General features: G+C 37.6%; 2 protein-coding genes across 3 annotated transcripts; one reads left to right on the plus strand and one right to left on the minus strand.

Moving 5' to 3' along the window:
* Positions 1–11657: 11657 nt before the first annotated feature.
* On the minus strand, positions 11658–16549 carry LOC147479619 (peroxiredoxin-2F, mitochondrial-like). Of its 2 annotated transcripts, XM_086576952.1 has the most exons (6): positions 16182–16549; positions 15845–16042; positions 15711–15740; positions 15130–15288; positions 13723–13817; positions 11658–11975 (listed from the first exon to the last, which is right to left on the minus strand). In XM_086576952.1, exons 1-6 carry the CDS (start codon positions 16182–16184, stop codon positions 11870–11872), a joined length of 591 nt encoding a protein of 196 aa, XP_086433078.1. In that variant the 5' UTR covers positions 16185–16549; the 3' UTR covers positions 11658–11869. The 2 variants fall into 2 exon arrangements, with proteins under 2 accessions (XP_086433078.1, XP_086433077.1); XM_086576951.1 differs by lacking the exon at positions 16182–16549 and having other exon boundaries at positions 15845–16172.
* Positions 16550–16622: 73 nt separating this feature from the next.
* On the plus strand, positions 16623–18213 carry LOC147479620 (norbelladine synthase-like). The gene is made up of 2 exons (XM_086576953.1): positions 16623–16887; positions 17738–18213. Exons 1-2 carry the CDS (start codon positions 16704–16706, stop codon positions 18016–18018), a joined length of 465 nt encoding a protein of 154 aa, XP_086433079.1. The 5' UTR covers positions 16623–16703; the 3' UTR covers positions 18019–18213.
* Positions 18214–22508: the final 4295 nt, after the last annotated feature.

Genomic DNA, 22508 nt, shown 5'->3' on the forward strand with positions numbered 1-22508 from the left:
TTCATGTGGTTCATTCATGGGTATGATGTTCGTGCCAGAAGGATTGAAAAACTCGTGAAGAATGGGAGAGGCGAGAAAGTCGAGTGCAAACTCAAGGTTATGTTGAAAGGGTGGAGAATGGGAAATCGTGGTGATAGAATGTGGGTGGGTTTCTATAGGTGGTAACTCATTAGAGGCTCTCAAGAATTCGAAGTATTCGTCATCCAACTTGTCTAGATTGACATGATAATCCTCATCTACAAAAGTATGTGCATCATTAAGGTATTCGTCAATATCCTTAGTAATGAAGTTGGCAAAGAAATTATGATCTTTGTCATCCTCCGTAAGAAGAATGAGTACCAACGTTGGAGTTATGACATCAACCGAACTAAAGATCATGTTGATCACACCATCCATAGTTTGTGGCATCAGTTTGAAAACATTTATTTCTACAGTGAGATTTCCAAAGTACATGGTCATGGAACCATCACGACAATTGATGAGGGTGTTTGCAGTTGCAAGAAATGGATGCCTTAGAATGATAGGAATAGAATCATAGGCAACCTTCTGATCCAGAATGACAAAATCAATGGGATAGTAAAAGTCTTGGACCTGTACCAGGACGTTTTCCATAATGACTTCGAGATACTTAATGGAACGATCGGCTAACAACAGAGTCATGTTGGTAGGTTTAAGCTCATGAAGACCTAGTTGTTTAAACAGGTAATATGGAAGTAAGTTCACACTAGCTCCTAGGTCTAGTAGTGCAGTAGTAGTATATTCGTCACCCAAAGTGCATGGAATGGTTGGTCTACCAGGGTCCTTATATTTGACAACATGATTGGATTCCATGATGGTAGGGAACTATTCGGTGAGGAACGCTTGTTGGGGAACATTGGTTCTCCTTTTTGTTGTGCATATATCTTTCAAAAACTTTGCATGTTTTGGCAATTGTTTAAGGGCATCGAGAAAAGGTAAGTTGATGGTCAAATTCTTAAAAGTTTCTCTAATCGCATTAAAATTTTCATCAGGTTTGTTCTTTGCCAAACGGGCAGGAAACGGTGCCTTGGGTATGAATTTGGCATATGGATCGGCCTGCTCCTTTCTCAAGTTATTAGTTGATAACGTATTTGGAATTGGTGTTTCTAGTGTAGGTTCATTATCAGAAACAGGTACGTACATTGGAAGTGTCAGCTACCTTTGATTGATCATCTGGCATATGTATCTGATTGTCTACGGTGTTGCCAGATCTAAGAGTTATAATTGCATTCACCTCACCTTGGTTTGGATTACTTGTACCAGGTGCATTATTGAGTTCAAAGGCAGTGTTTGCTGGCTTAGGGTTTGGAACAACTTGTCCAGGAAACACGCCTTTCTGACTCTTATCCTGAGCTAAGAGTTGAAGCAATTATTGGATAGACGTCAATATTTGAGATTGTTGGTTCATGTAAGCCAAGAAAGTCTCATTCGTCTTATCAGTAGCGAGTTGCACAGGTGGTGCAACAGGGACTAATTCACGGTTATTGCTAAGAGGTTGAGGATGATAGCCATAACCTGGATTGGCTGGAACAAGGTTGTGGTTAAGATTGGAATTACTTGGAAACTAATTTTGACTTTGTTGGTACTACTGATTATTTCCTTGAAGGTATGGAATATAGTTGGTAAATGATCTAACAGGTGGATTGGCAAAACCTGGAGGAGCCATCCGGTGGTATTTGGGGCAAAAAAAATTTGGATTTTGTCTCCAAAGTGCATTAGGGATGTTGAATGCACAAGCCTCTTTTGATGGTTGTGAAAATGAAGCATATAACAAGGGACAATACGCATCAGGATGGTCAGTACTTAGACAAAGAACACATGGGGAGGTGTTAACGTTCATGACCTGTTTTGGTTTTTGATCGTTTACCTGAACTGCTAGGGCATCTACTTTTTTAGTCAGGGATTCTATCAGATTTTTTAATTCGGGATAGGGTTTTACCTCAAAAATAGATGTAGCTTTTGTAAAAGTGTCCTTAGATGACCTAGAGGAATCAATGTTACCCCAATGTGTACCTCTTGTTGCTTGTTTTTCAAGAAAATTATATGCTTAAGTAGCTCTTTTGTCCATGAAGCAACCGTCGTTCATTATATCAAGTGTTTCTTTTTGACGATCGGAAAGTCTATTAAATAATGAACGAACAAGGACAGCGGTGTCGAGCTGATGATGAGGACATTCTTAAAGAAGATCAGTAAATCGACTCCATGCCTCCGTAAAGGATTTATGAGGATTTTGATGAAAGAATTGGATTTTCTGAAGCATTTCAGTAGTTTTCTTCTGAATATAAAATTATAGCATGAAAGCTTGCACAAGTTTATTCCATGTTTCTATGGATTGTGGTTGTTGTCCTGCTAGCCAAACTAACGCTTTATCAGCTAAAGTGAAAGGAAACAACCTAAGCAAGACTTGTTCGGTAGAGACTGATGGATGGTGAAATGTGGTGGCTACTTGTTGAATCCTACAGAGGTGATTGTACAGTTTCTCATGATCTAGACCATGATAAACAGGTAATTAACAATCCAAAAACGTTAGGCGGGATTCAAAAATCGCCGGCAATATCTTCAAGTTTGATGCAGGAAGAAGGTCCTTCCTGTAAGGCAGTATAGAAGTTCGAAAGGGGCTTCTCAGCTGGTGGAGTTTCGTCAGCCATAATGAATGAAGTTAATGGCGACAAGGGATCATGATGATTTTTATTAATAGATGAAGAACTATGTTGAGATGAGAACTTACGCAATTTCCTATCGTATTTTCTCCTACGATAAGTATGTTCAAATTCTTTATTATTACCAGATCTTAATCTCATGCAAGCATAAAATTAGATCTGATGCACAAAAGGAACTTATTAGTACTTGAATTTTATTATTGTTTGAAACATTAGAAGTGAACAACGTAGGCCTAAGCTGCTGCTAACGTAGCAGTGAAGCTAGGAATACGTGTGCATAAACCAACAGCCAGGTCACAAAAATGATATGAGGGAGATTTTTCGTGCAAACATGGTTCTAATTAAGTAACCTCAATCTTTTAAGTTTCCTAGACACCGTTGGAATATGTTTAAGATTTATAGGATTTTTTTTTTTTTAGTTAATTAAAATTTATGCAAGGGATAAAGGCACAACATTTTTTATTTATTTATTATTATTATTATTATTTTAATTAAAATTTGTGCAAGGGATAAAGGCACAACATTTTTTTATTTTTTAATTTTTTTTTTAAAAGTTATGCATATAAAGTACAATCATACAATCATGGAATCATGCAAATACAACTCATGCGTATAGAATTGAAGTACAATCATGCAAATACAACCTACTTATACATGACTAGATACAGTAGCATGTAAAGTTACTCTACTCATACGTATAGAAATACTAATAGGCAAAGTTGTATCATTAATAAATACTTCGATACTCACAGGCAAATACACATCAGTAATACGTATATGTAGGCTAAGAGGCAAATATATATTACGTATACGTATATCTACGCTAACAGACGAATTTATACTACATGTGTTCTGCATAATAGTTTGATTCCGTCAATAATCATTGAGATTTCAAATGTCATTTAGAGAGCAGCTTCACCCCGAAGGGCTTAGAAACAACTTACCCAACTCAGATTTTAACCCTCGTTGGAATGTTCTCCTCTTTCTTAACAAAATCAAATTATTAAACAAAACATGGTCCTCATACGTAGATAAATACTAAACATGTATCAATGTTTAATTATATGTAGAAATAAATATAACCATGCAAAATAGAATCAATGGCATGGATATAAATATTAAGATGCAATACGAATTCACTTACGCGTATATATTCGTTAATAGGCATACGCACATGATTCATACATATTTCTAACCTAATATGCAAAGAATAATCTATTAACTACGACATATTAGATAACACATGTGAATCATACAATAGTATATTAATATTAGAACCTGGTAGCGTCCCGCAAGTCGGCCAAAGAAATGAAATGGTCGTTACAACCCGTGGACGTCCCTTACTCCAGGAGATATTTGAAGTAACTTTTACAGGTGCAGAGAACTAGGCCTAGTACTGGAACGAGGTAGAACAGGAGGTGCTTGCATTGAAAAATGATAAAAAAAACATAGACAAATCACCAGCGCACTCAAGGTAGCACTAGCACATGCAATCCTCAACCCGCGCACGCGATACAAAACGTGTATAGTCAGCTCAAATTTTTACAGGCGTCTTAGATTATGTTGCAGACTAGTTTCCAGGTCCTAGTCTTTGGAACCTGTAAGTGCAACAAAAAAACAGGAGACGGATCAGTAGCGAAACGTGGGAAAAAAAAATGAAATAATGGATTGGGGGGGGTCCCCTTGGAGCAATTCCATCTTGTAATCAATGGTCCTTTGGTCTTTAGAATGGCAGCGGCGCTATTTGATATTAGCACTTTTGCGGGGTAAAGATTTGAAGTTTTTTTTCCGTTTTCGTACCAACACTCAAGTTCCTTACTCATGTTCTTCGTGTGTATTGTTAGAGTAAGGGTTCGTTTCAACTTAAGACAAGGATGACATTGCAACTAGAATTGTTCAAGGAAAACTAGTGAGAAGGATTTTTTTATGATTGAGTTATACTAAAACTACTTAGCTTACTAGTGAAAACTAGCTTACTATTGATTAAATCTAGTTTATTGCATCTTTAATCTTTCTTAGAATTCATAGACAAATCTTAATAAAGATTAGAGTTTTGATCCCTAATAATATAACTCATCTCTAAAATCATATTGTTAGCATGGGAAACAAAAGCAATGACTTATCTCTAAGAAATCACCTAAATTCCTAACTATACTCTACACCAACTACCATTTTGGGGTAGGATATAAAGTCTAGTTTATTTGTCCTAAACAAATAACTAGAATTCAATAACAAAAGTTATTCCTCACATGAGCTTCATTAACCTTTCACAAAGGAAGGTTTTAGCTCATGATCATGGGATTACCATGCTTATGTGTGATGTTATTATGAAAGAGTAAGAAGAAGAATAAGAGAAGAAACTAACTTTGCCTTAAGGAAATGTAAATTTTATTTAGAAGAACATAAGTGTTCCACCATTAAAACTATTACAAAAAACTTAACATAAAACAAGCAAAAGAAAAAAATACAAAACAAGGAATGAATGCTCTCATTTTCCAACTTACTACATATGAGAGCATTCTCTCTTCCATCCCACGTGAAGCCACCTCCCACATTAAATTCCATCCTATCTAAAACTAAATCAAGACAAAATAATCACTATTGCAATAATCTAAAGTCAAGTCTTGCTAATTAATGAGATGCAAGGTGTCATGTGGTGCCAATTATTTGTTTGACTTGTGAGGTTGACTTGGGACGTGATGACTCATCCAATATTGTGGGATCGCAAAGTGGGTCCACGTGCTGTGTCTAGTGGCGGGCCAATATTTTGACATTTTTATAACTTCTCGCCTTTGCATAGAGTCCATCACACTGATCGTCTGAGCGGCTCACTTGCCGAATTCAGAATCCTGGTTTAAAAGATATAAGCTTCAGAAGCTTGATGCTTTCTGACTTGATTCTGTCTATTCCGTGCTTAAATACTGGTTTTATTATTATTTTTACGTTGGTTGTGCAAACCTGCAAAAGCACGAAATTACAATTATTTCATGATTATTAAGCACATAATTAACCAAAATGTTACGTCTCTACGGGGTTTTATAATACAGTTTTTGGTGCTTATCAATATGCATAAAAGAAGAGCAACAAGAATTATCATAAAGTGGTGAATAAATGAAAGAGCAGAGATAGATAATATCATGATGGCCGGATTATGAATCAGTATAATATTTATATTTGTTGCTGAAGTATAGGAAGAAAATCTGGAAAAAAAAATGATAAAAACAATAGATTTCTATTAGGACATATTAACAAATTTATTACTATTGTTAATAATATTGAGTGACATGTGGTGATGTGGTATTAGACCCACACACCCACATACTTTTTGAGCAACATACTAAATTTTTGAGCAACATACTAAATTTTCTGCTTCTAAGGGCATCTCCAATGGAGAGTGGAAAAATCCACCTCCACATAGGCTCCACATAGGCGCCATTAGGATTATACACTCTAGAGAAATCCCAAATACATAAAGTGTATATTTACTATTTGTGGCTATTCCAATGGTAGGTGGAGGCAAATGTAAAAAATAGATAGAAACGGACTTAAACCGTCACGGCCATTCAAAATAATGTAAAATAACGGATTTGGTCCGTCGCAAAAGCTTAAAACAAATAGTGGTCTACTTTCAAACGTCATTCAAAGCAACGTCCGTGTTTTTAACAGTTTTAAATCAATCGAAATATCGGACTTAGACCGTCGCATAAACAGAAAAAATAAAGCTTCAAACGTGTGTTGAAGTGGCGTCCGAAGTTTTTAAGTTAAACGTGACGTTATTTTAAGTGACGTCCGGGCTTTTTATTAACTAATAGCGAGAGGGGGAATTCCCCACCCTCTCTATTAGCTAATACACTATTACCTACGGTATAACACCCCCATTGGAGAGAGTTTTTTTATATTTAGGGTGTAAAATTTCCACTCTATACGGTTTACATCCCCCATTGGAGATGCCCTAAGGGTGATTGAGAGAGTGTTGAGGACTATTTGGTCTTTTACTCCTTTTAACTAATTTTAGTTTGATACCCTCCCATGGAGGGAGATTGCCATTATGGTAAACTTTGACAAGCACCCTACATGGGCTTTTGTCGTTGACTCTCTAACAGGCTAACAACAACAGCGTCATCTGGAAGTTGATGAGAACACACATCGCATGGTATCCCATTTCAAAAGGAGGTGGTTATAAGATCCACATGTCAAACCTGACCGAAGCCAAGTCTAAACCCCATACTGTAATGACCCACCCCATCCTACCATGTCAATATTGTCACTGCGGACCACCAACAGTGTGTGGTTTCTGGACTCCGGACAGCAGTTTCCCAAGAGGTCACATATTCTTGGACTACTCCTGCCTAAGCACGCTTAACTGTGGAGTTCCCACAGAATCCACAACCAAACGATTCGGAAAATACATCAACGTTAGGATTTGGAGGATCAATTACTCATAGCCAAGATATTTGGATAGCCGCCTAAGCAAAGTGGGATCACACTATGGCACAACTATCACTCATACCCGAGCAAGGCGCCTTTACATCATACCCCTCCTTGGGCCACTCCTAGGAGGTATCACACACACATGGTGCCCTCGCGGATCTCCCACCTAAACTTGATATTGTCCCCAACATTAGCCACCACACTGAGCCTAATCCATAGTTGGGGTTCATATACGGTGTAGGGTTTTCACTCAAAAGGCATCAACGCTATTAGAGGTGAAAGCCCACTCGATGTCAAGAATTTAGAGATGATCATGAACACATAATCTTATAGTAAATGGTGAAAATAAGGTGCAACTAACACATTCTGAACAAGGCCTCAGCCATGCAATGCTTATACAGGTTTGGCTTCTTAAAACTGACCAAAATAAATTTCATGTAGATAAAATTGATGTTTTGTACTATGAGCTTTCACGTTTTTATCACTATATACCATGAACTTTTTTTTAAAAATGATTTAGGCTGCAAACTTTATTGAAAGCTTTACTTTTGGCCACCGTTACTATTATATTACAAAATGTGCTTACGTGGCTAATCGGATAGGTACCACGTCAGCTTCTGTTAGTACATATAGGCACCCCTTCGTACACATAGGCATAAATAGTAACGGTGTCCCAAAGTGAAATTTTCAATAAAATTCGTGACCTAAATCATTCGAAGAAAAAGTTTATGGTCTAAAGTGATAAAAACATGAAAGTTCATGATAAGCAACGGCAATTTTATCTTTCATACACGTACTACAACAATATATACTCAGGGGCAGAGCCAAAAGTGTGCAAGGGTGGGCAGCTGCAGACCCTGAATTTTCCCGGAAAATAAAATAAAATAAAATAATAAAATAAATAAAATAAAAAATCGTAGTCATGTTATGTCATGGGTAACCAAAATGTAGAAGTGTAACTCTATTTTATTCATTAATCAATCACCTTTAAGCAAAAAAATTGTCATGTCATGTCTCAATGTATCATGTGGGTTGGTTGAAAGAGATATTTAAAGTATTGATTCTGAAGCAATCATGCAACACTTTCATAAAATAGATACTAGCGTGTACACTTGTAATTTTTTGTTTGATTTCGAGTTTTCAAAAAATCTTTTTTTTTTAATAATTATTGTACACATATTTGGAATAGGTGTAATAAATTTTGAGTGGCTTTTTTAATTAGTTGAATATTAATTTTCCCACGAAAATACTCGTCGTGGAAAAAAAAAACAGTGCCAAACTATGGAAACCTTTTAGACAAAATATATTAGACAATAGTACAATACCCAACAAATGGTCAATAGTTTCCGACTTTGGTATCACCACAAAATGATTCGACTACTGAAATCAGATCTGAAAAAACGATTTTTAGAAGAGTTCAGAAACCATGAAAGCAAAGTCAAACTGCAAAAGTACAAGCCAGTACCCCAATACCCCACAATAGATAATAACAAAAGTCATGCCGATAGACTAGAAAGGAATAGATTTGTTTTCAGTCCCAGTAGCTGCATGTACAAGCGTACAATAGCTTCCCTTCTACCCAATAATACATTGATTGAACTTCGCTGATTGCATTACAGACTACAGATACCAGAGTACGTGTCACGCGAAATGCCTGGATGCGAGGCAGCAACAAGCTACTGCACGAGAAATGAATCTAAATAAAACTCCCAACAATTAGCCAAAACCAGACCAAATTAAACTTTTACTATCAAAAAACGAAAATACCAAATTAAACTTTGCTACTCCGTGGCTACATTGAATGAAGATTGAACTATTGAAGTAGTTCAACAGACGGGTTTAGCCATTGAGTTTAGCCATAGTTGTGAACTTTCTAGTTTTGATACAAGGCCAGGAAGTTTAGACTTAACTATTTAATTTGGTTCCCGGTTAGCATAGCTCAACACGTAAGGACCCTCCTGATAGGGAATAAAGGGGCGCACGCCCTTGGTTTGTTCTCTATGAAGTGTGCCACGCCTTGTGAGTTATCTTATGACGAGTTTATTTCTTTCGGTAGTTTTGAGCCCTAGTTTGTTTTGGTCCATATTTTTGGGTATGTTTTAGGTCGCCTATATAATGCTAAGTGTAGGGTTTTGAGAGTTACTTCTGGTTTATTCAATTTATTTGATCGACTCTGGGTTAAAAATCGACTTTTATCGATTCTCGATTAGAGATCGATTATTTTAGATTGTTTGAGAGCTAACGCTTCGCCACTCCTACATCAATGTTGGAGTTATCCCTCACATGAGGAAGAAGGAGAGAACCCGGTATTGTTTGTGTGAAGAGGTTTGAGCGAGCACACGCTAAGAAATGGTCTTGCCCAAGGCTCCCTTGGAGAGAAAGAGAAGATAGTTTTTTTCAGCACTCTTACGAAACAAGTCTCCTGGACTTTTCTGAGAAAAATCAAAGAAGGCGCGTGCGCGCTTGGATTGGTTGCACGTGCTCATGCCTAAACTTGTCAGTTTCTATTTTTCTCCAGTAACCGCGAAATTGCAGTTTACTATAAAAACAGAAGTAAGATTTTGAAAAACCTAAGTCTTGCTTAAAAACCCAATTTTGAGAGCAATCAAAATTGAGATAAAACCCTTGTAAAGAGAAAAGTTTGTAAGGAGAGATGAACAATCTAGTAATGTGGAGAGACTTGAGAGGAGTGATTGTAATCTTCCTTCTCATACTTATAAAAGGATTAGCTCTTGTGGAAGTAGACATCATTGGCCAAACCAAGGTACATCTTTGTGTTTGTGGTATATTTTACTTGTTTTATATTTCTATTGCCTGTTTGTAATAATTATATACATAGAATAGGATTGTAATTGTTGGTTGTAATGAAAAATTATATATATTTTTTTATTGAAGTAGTAGATTGTCCAAGTACAATTTATCTTAGTAGGGATCGATTGGTATCATTTTCCCCAACAATCAACTCCTTATCAAGTAGACAACCAACTCCTTATCAAGCAGGCAACCGTATCGATCATATATATTTCAAAAGTATAGAACATGTGTATCACATTTATACTTTGTAAATGAGCGTTTTAGTTTCTTTTACATACAGGGGAGGAAGGATAATGGAATTGGATTTGGGAAAGGGTTTAGACCGAAGTTCTTGCTAAGAATTTAACCCTACATATCTTCTCATGATTCCGGGGCGAAGAATCAAGTCTCACGTAGTTCATATAGGTGGTATTTATAGGCATTGGAAGGTATAGATCCCCGAGACACGTGTTCTGACATGTATATATGTAGGGTGGAGATTGTGTATGAGTATTAGGTTGGTTTTGGTAGGAATTGTGTGATGATTGGGAGTGGGTGCAGTAGTTCATATATCACGCTGATTGGAAATACAGGTATGGCTATGGTGATGATTGCATCTGGATAAAGGATGTTGTCATCACTCGAAGCGTTCTGGTTGAGGTCGTCCATCCGACTTGAGGTATTCTGGTGTGAGCTGAAGTGTACCACCTACATAAAGCGAGTTGCTCACGAATCGATCTTAGAAGTCAATGATATGAGTTCGCTACAATCTCTGCTTATGATTAACGCGTGCTTAATATTCCTCAACCAGAATATTACTCCCTTACATACTTTAACTAAATTATTTGGTATGGTCGCGTTCAAGTTGAGCAAGTGTATCAAATATATATTTTAACTTACTTAGTTGGTCTGGTCGCGTTCAAGTTTCAATGTGTCCTCTATTATATAAATCGCACTACAATTATTGTATCAGTAGATTCTGAACGACAATATCAATATCGGTGGCATGCAATCTGTATAATCTGATCGCAATATTAGCAACGTGATTGCATTAAAAACAATTGGCTATTACGCTTAGTCCAATGGCTCCTTATCCCACAAGAAGCTGCAACTCTGGCGGTTTTTACTCTTCATCTCACCTTTTCTTCGCGCTGTCTCTAAAATACTGTTTTATCCGGTTTTACATATACAAAGTGCCACTACCATTGGACTCAGCCTTAGTCTCTAAATTTCAGTCATCTGACTATGACTATATGAGTGTACTCACATTCCTATTGACCATGCAATACCAATGTCATTGGTAGTGGATGTATCATTAACACTGCCATCGAGATAAGGTAAAGGCAATCCGTTACATGATCCGTTTAGAGCAAGACAGCCTAATATATTGGTGAAGTCTGTACTCTGTAGGGATTCTTTTAACATGCACGTTGACAAGTTGGTGGAACCCATAAAGGCATAAATTAGCTCTCCCAGTGCATTCGTTCAGTTCGAACTGCTGGCATTCAAACTCGGACACCATGGGGTGGGTGAGCTAGACTTCTAAACAAACAATAACCGTTCCAATGGGGCTGCTAGAGTTCTAAATTTGGCTGGTGTTATGAGAATGACTCTTGAATGGTCGATGAAATATGTTGACGGGTATGAAACTTAGGACGTCCTAGAATCTTCTCACTGGACCTTCAGAACATCATTTTATGTTATCTGAGCTAGTTCTACACTTCTACCTATCATTCAAAATAGCAATAAATGCAGTGGTGAAAATGCACCCACATTGATAAGAGACTAAACAGATCGACTAGAAAGAAAGTAACAACACTAGCGAGTCTTGCTTGTATCAAAGCCAGAAAATACAGGTCGATATAAAAGATAGCAACTGAAAGTGAAACATATTATGTAGCTTATTTAGCACTTATTTAATTTTATTGCTGAATTAAAGATATAGATTCAGACACAAAATCGCCAGATCAAATCTGGTCTAAGATGACCTCTCCACCGGAAACTTTGAATTCAGATGGGACTTTTTCCACGTTTAAAGTCTTGACCTTTCCATCTACTACGTAAGCTGACCATCTGCATAACAATGACCACACAAGTATAAGCACATTATATTAAGCTCTAATAACAGGAGCTCATAACAGAATACTAGATTACAGGCTCAAAGCGTAGCCACTCAAGCACGCTATGACAAGCCACATGCATTAACTGGAGTTCCCTTTGTTCATAGACCAAGCGGAAAACCTGCTAGCTTGCTCATGTGCTTGTACTGGCCTAAGAGAATGTAATGCTTCAAAAGAAATGATCCAAATAGGATACTTCAACGTCACACCTCCATAATGAAATACACAATTCTAGGCTCATGTTAAGCCTGAAGTAACATTTTAGAGTTTTAGCACACATCCCCTTTGTTTTATGCAGTTCACGATCATGCTCCAATAACATTAATTAATTAAACAAAGAAGTCGGTAACATGATAGTCATCTTATTTTGGTTCAAGGCTGTCTCTGCGGTACATGTCAATTTTAATAAAAGTCTCATCTATGGAGTCGATTAACTCCAGACTTGTCAGCTATTGTGAACATTGTGGGCTGTTGCACTGGTTCCTTCCCTCAACAGATTTAGGTCTCCTGTTGCTGCACCCTACAAAGCAAGGTTGTGTGGCCCCCGGTGACTGAAAGGTCCAGAAAAAATGCTGGATATCTAGATGCACAAAGTATCTCTCCAAGGGGAGCAGGATCATTCTCATAAAACAACCCTCTACTCTTTTCATATGTTTTTCCTCACTGTCCCTATGAGCATTGCAAAGGAATTAGAGAAGGATCCTAGGAAACTTTCTATGGAAAACCACATTATGATCAGCTCATCAGCAATATGATCTTATTTGTTGGATGAAAGTTTGCAAGTGTGAAATGCCTACTAAAGTACATTTTATTCCGTTTGGCCTCTAATTTTGTGAGGAACAATTTCAACTCATTATTAGAGGAAGAGGGGACAACTCAGGTTACATGGATGTGTGATGTGTGGTGAAGAAGAAAATCCATTCAACAGTACTGTGGACTGTCTAGTTGCTAACACAAAATACACTCTGTTTTTCTGCTCCTCAAACTGCACCCTCCCTTACTAGCTGGCTACCCTAGAAGACCGTCTTCCATGCTATTAGTTATTTAATTGGTGTATTTGGCTTGAAACAAATGAGCGGATCTTTTCATACGGAACTCTCCAGCATTTTGTATGATGATTAGGGCAGGGAACGGGTCGAGTTCGGGTCAGATATGACTGTATACGAATCCGTATCCGAATTTTTTCATCGTATCCGAATCCGAATAGAAACCCGATCGGGTAACACTAAAATTTTGTATTTAATTGAAAATAATATGATATTTTATTATTTCTTTGAATCCGAACCAAACCGGATATATCCGTATCCGTATTCAAAAACAGATATATTTTTTACCCGAACCCGACCCAAATTGGATTCGGTTCAGGTCAACCCGACCCGATTCCCTGCCCTAATGATGATTTAATGGGTTTGAAGTCTCATGCCCTCACTGTTAAGGGACTTAGAATTGACGAACTGGAGTCGAGAGTGGACTATATGACTCTGCCATTGTGATGTCTAAATGCATCTTCCCACTCATTTGGTTCGTAGTATGGATCTCTCAGGCTGAATGTAGTTAATGTACACAGACGTTTCATTTTCATTGAGCCAAAAAAAAAAAAAAACAAAAAAAAAAAGAAGAAGGCGAAGAAGAAAGGAAAGACTTAAATCAATACATATCCACGTGAACGCTGAATAGAGAATTAATGAAGTAATTCATACCTCTGTGAACGAGGTCCAAGCAAAGCACCAGAGAGATCCAGGCCTAAGTCCAAGCTCTTGTGAAAGCTCCCATCAAAATCTCCATAGAATTCAATCTATGATCAAGAAGTAAAAGCTAAATAAGGAATTGATAAAGATCCAGGTGAAGATCGTATCCTTGTCACTGACTGTCTTCATAGCAAGAGAAGCAACTACAACAATGGAATTCACATTCTATTTATACTGTAAAGTATGAATTAATAATAGTCAACAAATAACACTATGTTAGAACACGTAAGAATGTATAATAGTATACTAGTGTGAATAACATTTTGCAGATTATCCACAAACTGTAAGGAGTTTAGAAATTTAAAGTCATTCTAGGGCCTATTGTAAGTGGCAAAGTTGAAAATGATATATATTCACGTTCTCCAAAATTTTGATTCCCTTTATGATATTATATTACCTTAGTACAGTTGGTAACACCTAAATCATGTTCAAAGACAACTGATATCCTAAAATTTTACAAACTTGGAATGCGTTCATTTCCTAACTATGGACCACATCTAAATATGTGCGGTTGCTTGTAACAAATTTTGACCTGGCCCACTATTAAGCAATGCCCAACATTTGTGAGCTAATATCACATTTAGAGATTCAGTCCATAAGTAAACGAGGCATACAAATTTGTGAGCTAATATCACATTTAGAATATTAAGAGACCACCAGACTGTAACCTTATTTCAAAAGCTCTTTAAAATGTACGATTACTTCTAACTGGTTTGCACATCATAAGCTGAGTGAGATTTAAAAATCCTGTATTTTTCAGTCTCCTCGCTGTGGGACAACGTTTTGACACCGTCTAAAGATTACTGACCTCCATCCGTAACACCAATTTCGAGATTGTTCAAGGATCAATAAAACCAAATGTACTTATTTAGGGATGTCTCAATTCTCATGTTTGGTTCCCTACATAATCAATGCGTTCTTCGAGGAACAACAACAGTTTCAAGGGTGGTCGTATATCATTTCCGCACAAAATTTACTATCAACATTGAAGCTCCAATCAGAAATAAGGCCCTCGAAATAGGGTTTGTGGGTTAGATGTGTTTCTAGGTATTCGACGTTCCTGTCACTAGTCACTACTCCTGTCATTCACCCTACTTGCAGTGTGCTTCATAATTTTACAGTTCAATGCCAGAAAAAGGATACCTGACATAAGTTTCTTATTTGTATATGACATTATCCAGGATTGCACGAAAATGCTACATCTTTCAACATCACAGCTAAAGCTATTGAATATTCCAAGGAAGACTTAACACATTACTGGAACATTTCATGAGCTACGTAAGAACGTAAAAGAAACTATCATTTATGGCTTGAAAAATTAGATTTGGATAAAATAGATAAAATTCATGAAAAACATACAGCTTCTTTAGCTTGAAGCTTCTCTGCCCATCCATTCATAACGTATGGATCATTCACAGCTACACAGATTACAGAATCAACTCCTTTGGCCTTAAACTTATCGATGTTGTTTTTGTAGCTAGGAACATGCTGTGCTGAACAAACTCCAGTGAATGCACCCTGCGATGCAAGAAACAGAAAAACACACATAGAAATAAAACAACAATCAACAATGATTCACAAGCTGCATTGCCTAAACCAAAGTATACCATACGCACACTGAAAAGTGGAGTCAAATAATTCATATTCAATAGTCCCTTGTTTTTCCCAATAAGTACACAAGTCATTACAGTGAATTGCATTTATTTTTATTTTTATTTCAAATTGAGACTATCTAAAACGATTGCCTGGCCGACATTGTCACAGCATCCACCCAACATCTCTCCCATTGGGCAGACCCTGAGATTGTACTGCTATACATCTCAAGGACACTCACTGCTCTAAGACTAAATTATCATATTCCAATTAAAGACAAAACTAAACTAATCACATAAACACAAAAACCAAACAGGAAAGAAGTAAAAATGAGGATAAAAACTTACGGGGAGACCAAAAATGACAACTTTCTTGTCCTGAAAAACAACAAATGAACATAAAGTAATCATTAGAAGCTTCAAAACCAAAAACAAACACAAAGGGGCATGTTTAAATTCAATTTTAAGCATAAATAACAAACCTTGAAGAGATCTTTAACAGGAGTAGTAGAGAATTTGGACTCAACACCTTCATCCCAAGTTCTAGCTTTCTGAAGAGAAACTTCAGGTGCAGTTGAAACTAAATCAGTTCCAACTGAAACTGATGCAAAGGATCTTGAAGCAGCTATTTGAAAACTACCCATCATTGTTTTCATTGTAGACAAGCTTGATTTCTTCAACTTTGCAGACGCCATTTTTTTAAACAGTTAGATAATTTAAGAACAACACGCGACTAATTTGTTGATTATTTTTGTGAAAAAAAGAAAATAATTTTGATAATAAAAATGAATATGCACAACATGCTGCCTCGCTCATTACCATTTTTGTTCGTCCAAACCTCACTTTTCTCAGCTCGAGAAATTAACGCGACAAATTGAGTGTTGTGCCTCAATTTGTTCTCAGCTCGAGAATTATCAACAACTTAGTGCAAAAAGTTGCTGACCTCCACAAATTGCTGATGAATTGCAGTGTGGTCCTGATGACCATGGATCTAATTAGGAAAAAAATTGACATTATCGTGCCTTGTTTGGGAATTTACCCTTAATTATGCATGTGACAACATGTGGGCGGTTTTGTTCGTATTGCAGTAACATGCATTATAAATTAAAATTGGTATTTGTTTTCTTATGATTGGAATCTTTGCATTCTGTGGTCTCTACTAATTTCAGCATATAATAATTAAGGATATGATGCGTTAATCAATCGTTTATGTCACACTCATTTAATTTGTTTGACTTATATATATTAGAGCCAAACAGCATCTTAAGTCAAGAGATCCATTACGGCAATTTCAGAAAGGTAAAACTTTGGTTGGTCTTGACGAAAGAATAGTGAGGATCAATGGAGGGACAACTTGAACATGAACTGGAAGTAAGTGTGCCTGCTAGTGAGGTTTGGGATGTTTATGGAGGTCTTAAACTTGGAAAGCTTGTTTGTGAATTACTTCCTAATGTTATTGAAAAGGTTGAACTCGTTGAAGGTGATGGAGGGGTTGGAACAATTCTAAAGGTCGTATTTCCACAAGGTATGCTTTGATTTATAACTGTTGGTAAACAAATTTAGGTACCTGATGATTTTGTATATATGCATGGAGTCTTTTTTCGCTGGTTTGGAATATATATAGTCGTGATTCCTACAAAGTTGGATAGACTTTATAGGCATTTTTCTCCAATTCAAATCCAATAAAGTTGTTATGTCATTTTTGTTTTATTTATAACTGCTACATGTCTTAATTGGGATGGAAATGTTATGGACAAACTTAAAAGTGGATTGAGGTTGTTTCGTTTCTGGTTGACTTAATTCTATATATTCATTAAGGTACGGTATCGTTTTGATCGATATCTGATTAGATATATTTAAGTAGATTAGCATTTTCTAGCTTAACTATTTATTTCAACTAACCGAAATTAATATATACCGGCCTTACAAACAGTTAGGGAGTCTCACTGATGGGTCAAAATCGTGTGCGTCAGACGCATCTGACGATGATTTGTTAGTTCAATCCAGCGTCTTAACCCGTCGTTAGCATAAGAGTTCTTATGGGGATGCTATATCTATTTTGAGGACGATGAAAAATGTGGTTGCAAAATGATGGCTTAAGGTGTAATTCGTACCTATTTTGCTTAAACGGGAAAGGATATTAACGATGTGATGAAAAATGATTTGAAATGAGTGATAAAATCAAAGTTACCTAGCTATTTTACTTCATTCGATGTGGTATAATTTGATCGATATCACACCTTAAACATCATTTCATCCTTTTTGTCATTTATGTGCACTCCTCATTTATGCCGAGTTAGTATCACCAGTCATCATCAGTCAAGAATTATGCTTATGTCAATTATATTACAAGTCATACCTTTTTTTGTTAATAGGAACACCTGGGTTCACATTTTACAAAGAAATGTTTACGAAGGTTGATAATGAGAAGCGCCTCAAAGAAGCAGAGGTAGTAGAAGGAGGATACTTAGAGTTTGGTTTCAGCTTGTACCGGGTGCGCTTTGAGATCATAGAGAAGGATGCAAAGTCCTCAATTATCAAAACAACCATAGAGTATGAAGTTGATACTGCTACTAATGCTTCAATAGTTTCTAGCAAAGCTCTAGAATTGATTGCGGAAACTATTGCCAAGTACCTCACTGAAAAGCAAGTATAATGCACGAATTCTGTGATTGAAAAGCAAGTTTACTGTAAAGTGTTGTTTGTGTCATTGTGAGCGAGGGAGAATGACTTGTCTGTAATTTGTTTGCCTAATTTGTTTACCAGCAAATAAAGAACATTGACAAACTATTGGCCATATTTGCTGGACAATTGCAATTCTACAAGCCTATAAAAGAAAATTGTTCTTAAACAGTATTAGATAATTTAAGAACAACACGCGACTAATTTATTGATTATTTTTGTGAAAAAAAGAAAATAATTTTGATAATAAAAATGAATATGCACAACATGCTGCCTCATTACCATTTTTGTTCGTCCAAACCCTATCCAAACCTCACTTTTCTCAACCCCCCAAAATCGTTTTGTTTCCATTATCTATGCCTTGTGAGTCATGAAGAAAAAAAACCCCTTCTTTTTCCCCTCTCTTTTTTACTAGTTTTCTGGTTTATCCCCAAGATCTATGTTTCTATGGGTTTGATGGGAGTTATGGTGGAGGGATCTGCCCATGCAACCCTTCTCCTTCTAAATGAGGGAGTTTTTCAAAATCCTCTTCTTATTTTGCAACTCCATTTCTTTATGGAAGGATTTTGGTGCTTCGGTGTAGGTGTTTTGGTTGGTTGCTACAAGGCCGACCATCTCTTTTTTGACTGATCTCCCTCATTTTGATATGGAATTTCGGTCATATTTGTTTGTGGTCCTCAATATTTCGGTTGTGCAGTAACAAGTCCTTCCACATCCAATGATATGGTGTATCGATGCCTTAGCGGATTTCTTTGTCGGGCCGTCGCGCTTCACATGGTGAGGTGTCTCCTTCGGAAAATAATGTTAAGTTGACTATTTGGACCTTCGGGTTCTTGTTCTGGACCTTTGGGTCATTGGTATGTGATGCAATATAAGGTTGCCTATATGGGTGTGCCTACAGGTGTCTTTGTTATGTGTTATCTTATTTTAGTGGTTTGTGCATTAGGTAGTTTCTATTTTCGACCTTCTATGTTATGGTATTAAATATTTTAGTTTTTAGTAAATTGTAGTCTATAAAAGGCATCGAGTAAATAAGAGAAAACAGTTTTTGATTTCAATAAAGTTTATTATTCAGAGTAGAGGTTCTTTATTCTTTTGTTGTGAGTGTTGAGTGTTATTTGATCCTATCGCCTTGCATAATCTGGTATTAGAGCCATAAAATTTCCTTACATCATGCCTCGTGCAAGACGTGTAGCAGCAGGTCGTGGTAGAGGTCAGAGGATGGATCCCGGCCTTAGAAGATGTGTATGAGCGAGATCGTGTGGCCGATCTCCAATGGCAGGTTGATGCGCTCGATCACCGGCCAATTGGCAGCTCTCCAACATCAGCAAGAGCGCCGCCGTCGTTCTCTTTTCCTAGACTCGGTGGAAGAAGATAGCGGTGAGGAGGATGTTAATCCTTTTGTTCCTTTAGTTCGACAAGAAAACCATGAAAATAGGCGTTGGGAATCTGGCATCAAGGTAGAAATTCCTGAGTTTCAAGGTACTCTGCAGCCCGATGAACTTATTGATTGAATCTGTGTGGTAGAGGAGATTCTGGAGTTTAAAGAGGTGCATGTTTATAAACAGGTGCCCCTAGTGATCACGAGGTTCCGGGGAAGGGCTTCTGCATGGTATCAACAGGTGAAAACCACTAGAAGTAGTCAAGGTAAGAGCAAAATCGCATCTTGGGATAAACTAAAAAAACATATGCGTGCGACCTTCTTACCATATAACTATAAGCGCGATCTGTTTAATCGCCTCCAAAGTCTTCGACAAGTGTCTCGATCCATTGATGATTATGCACAAGAGTTTAATCAATTGGTGGTGCGTGTTGATTTAATGGAGGGTGATGAACAACTGGTTCACCGTTATATTAGAGGGTTGCGCCAGAATTTTCAAGTCACACTAAACCTGTTCAACCAATGGTCTATATCTGAAGCTCATCAACGCACTTTGTGCCTTGAGAAACAATTCGCACGAAGGGGTGGCTTTACTACTCCAGTTACCAATTCTCACCCTATTGTTGGGAAGCCAAATAGGCTTCCAAATCTGCAAGGTGGGGGTCAACGATTCAAGGATACCACATGCTTCAGTTGTAGGGAAAAAAGCCACATCGCCTCTAATTGTAAAAAGAAGAGTTTGTTTGTTGATAATGACGAGCCAACTGATGCCCAGTTGCACGATTTTGATAACCCGTTGTTTGACATGGGTGAAGATGAGCAGCAGGAGGAGATCATTAATGGTGATCAGGGTGAATTGCTAGTGGTTCGTTGGGTCTGTTTTACTCCAAATGATGAAAGTGGTAATGGCTGGTTATGCAACATCATCTTTCACTCTAGCTGCACTATGTGTGGTAAGGTCTGCCGCCTTGTCATTGATTCGGGGAGTTGTGAGAACGTAGTCTCTGAGGATGCTATCCAAAAACTGAAGCTACCCATCGAAAAACACCCCAAACCATATACTATGTCCTGGTTGAGTAAAACTACTGAGGTAATTGTTTCCAAACGTTGCCTAGTTACTTTTTCTATTGGTGCTAAATACAAGGACAAAGTGTGGTGTGATGTGGTACCAATGGATGCATGTCATATTTTGTTGGGTAGGCCATGGCAGTTTGATAGAGGAGCGGTGCATGATGGTCATCTTAATACTTATAGCTTTTTGGTTGAATCTATTTGAATTGTACTGATGCCTAGTCCGGAAGTGGTGCATAAAAAGAGCACAAGTAATAGTGATTCGACTACCTTGTTATCTAGGCATAATTTTGAAAATGCGATGGTGGAGTCGGGTGTGGTGTATTTACTTTTGGGACAGTCGAAAGGGCTTGCTAGTGACATTCCTAAGTGCGTCAAAGGAGTGTTAGATGACTTTAGTGATGTGTTCCCTACTGATTTGCCGTTGAAGCTACCACCTTTAAGCGATATCCAGCATCACATTGATCTTGTACCGGGGTATAGTCTTCCTAATCGTCCCCATTATCAGATGAGCCCAAAGGAACACGATGAACTCAAGTGACAGGTGGAGGATTTACTATCCAAGGGGCATATTAGGGAGAGCCTTAGCCCTTGTGCGGTCCCAACACTGTTAACGCCAAAAAAAGATAGCACTTGGTGTATGTGTGTGGACAGTCAGCCGGGCCATTAACAAGATCACTATCAAGTACCGTTTTTCCAATACCTCGCCTGGATGATTTGTTAGACCAGCTTCATGGAGCAATGGTGTTCACTAAGTTGGATTTAAGGAGTGGTTACCATCATATATTGATATGGATACGGATTGGGGATGAGTGGAAGACGACATTCAAGACTCGTGAGGGTTTGTTTGAATGGTTGGTTATGCATTTCGTGCTTTCTAATGCACCTAGCACCTTTATGCAGGTGATGAATCAAGTGTTGAAACCTTTCATTGGTCGTTGTGTCGTTGTTTACTTCGACGATATCCTGATTTACAACCGTGACTTAGAGACACACTTGCAGCAATTACATGATGTTTTATCAGTTTTGTGCATGGCACAATTATTTGTTGCACCCCAGAAGTGTTCTTTATGTGTTGACGGTGTCCTTTTCTTGGGCTATGTCATCTCTAAGAATGGCATCTTAGTGGATGAAGCGAAGGTGGATGTTGTTAAATGCTGGCCTAGTCCTGCAACTTTACATGATTGTCGAAGCTTTCATGGGTTTGCATCCTTTTATCGACAATTTATTCCCAATTTCAGTACTGTGACAACACCCATTACAACTTGTATGAAGGCAGGTCCATTTGTGTGGACTAAGGACGCAGAAGATAGTTTTGAATTGCTCAAACAAAAGTTGATTTCGGCTCCTATACTTACTTTGCCCAATTTCTCGATTCCTTTTGTGGTTCATACCGATGCCTTTAAAGTTGGCATTGGGGCCGTTCTATCTCAGAATGGAAGGCCTATAGCTTATTTTAGTGAGAAGTTAACCGGTGCTCGGCAGAATTACAGTGCTTATGATATGGAATTTTATGCTATCCTTCAAACCTTCAGGCACTGGCGGCATTATTTGATTCATACTAAGTTTGTCTTACATACGGATCATGAAGCATTGAAGCACATTGGTAATCAGGGTAAGGTTTCCGCTCGTCAGTTGCATTGGTCTAGCTATTTGCAGGATTTTACTTTTGTACTTAAACACACATTGGGTGCTCAGAATCGGGTGGTTGATGCCCTTAGCTGACGTGTCTCTCTGTTGACTACTATACAAACTCAGGTGGCGGGTTATGAGAGTTTTCATGAGTTACTCATTGATGATCCTTTCATTTCTTCTATATTGTTGGATATGCATAATGGTAAGCAGTTTGATTTTTTATTCCATGATGATTTCATATTTAAGGGTAAACGTTTGTGTGTTCCAGATTGTAGTCTTCATTTAAAGATTATTCAATTAAGGAGTTACATGGGGAAGGACATTTTGGGTGTGATTAAACTTACAAGCTTGCTTCTGATTCTTATTTCTGGCCAAGC

This window comes from Coptis chinensis, chromosome 8 (assembly GCF_015680905.1).
Source record: "Coptis chinensis isolate HL-2020 chromosome 8, ASM1568090v1, whole genome shotgun sequence".
NCBI classification, from domain to species: domain Eukaryota; kingdom Viridiplantae; phylum Streptophyta; class Magnoliopsida; order Ranunculales; family Ranunculaceae; genus Coptis; species Coptis chinensis.

Excerpts from the sequence above, each read along its gene's own strand:
- LOC147479620 (XM_086576953.1), top strand. The coding sequence starts at position 16,704 with ATGGAGGGACAACTTGAACATGAACTGGAAGTAAGTGTGCCTGCTAGT. Across the intron at positions 16,888-17,737 it reads AAAGGTCGTATTTCCACAAG|GAACACCTGGGTTCACATTT; the intron begins GTATGCTTTGAT and ends TTTTGTTAATAG.
- LOC147479619 (XM_086576951.1), bottom strand. The coding sequence starts at position 16,057 with ATGGCGTCTGCAAAGTTGAAGAAATCAAGCTTGTCTACAATGAAAACA. Across the intron at positions 15,741-15,844 it reads CTGTTAAAGATCTCTTCAAG|GACAAGAAAGTTGTCATTTT; the intron begins GTTTGTTATTTA and ends GTTGTTTTTCAG. Across the intron at positions 13,818-15,129 it reads AGCTTCAAGCTAAAGAAGCT|ATTGAATTCTATGGAGATTT; the intron begins GTATGTTTTTCA and ends TCTTGATCATAG.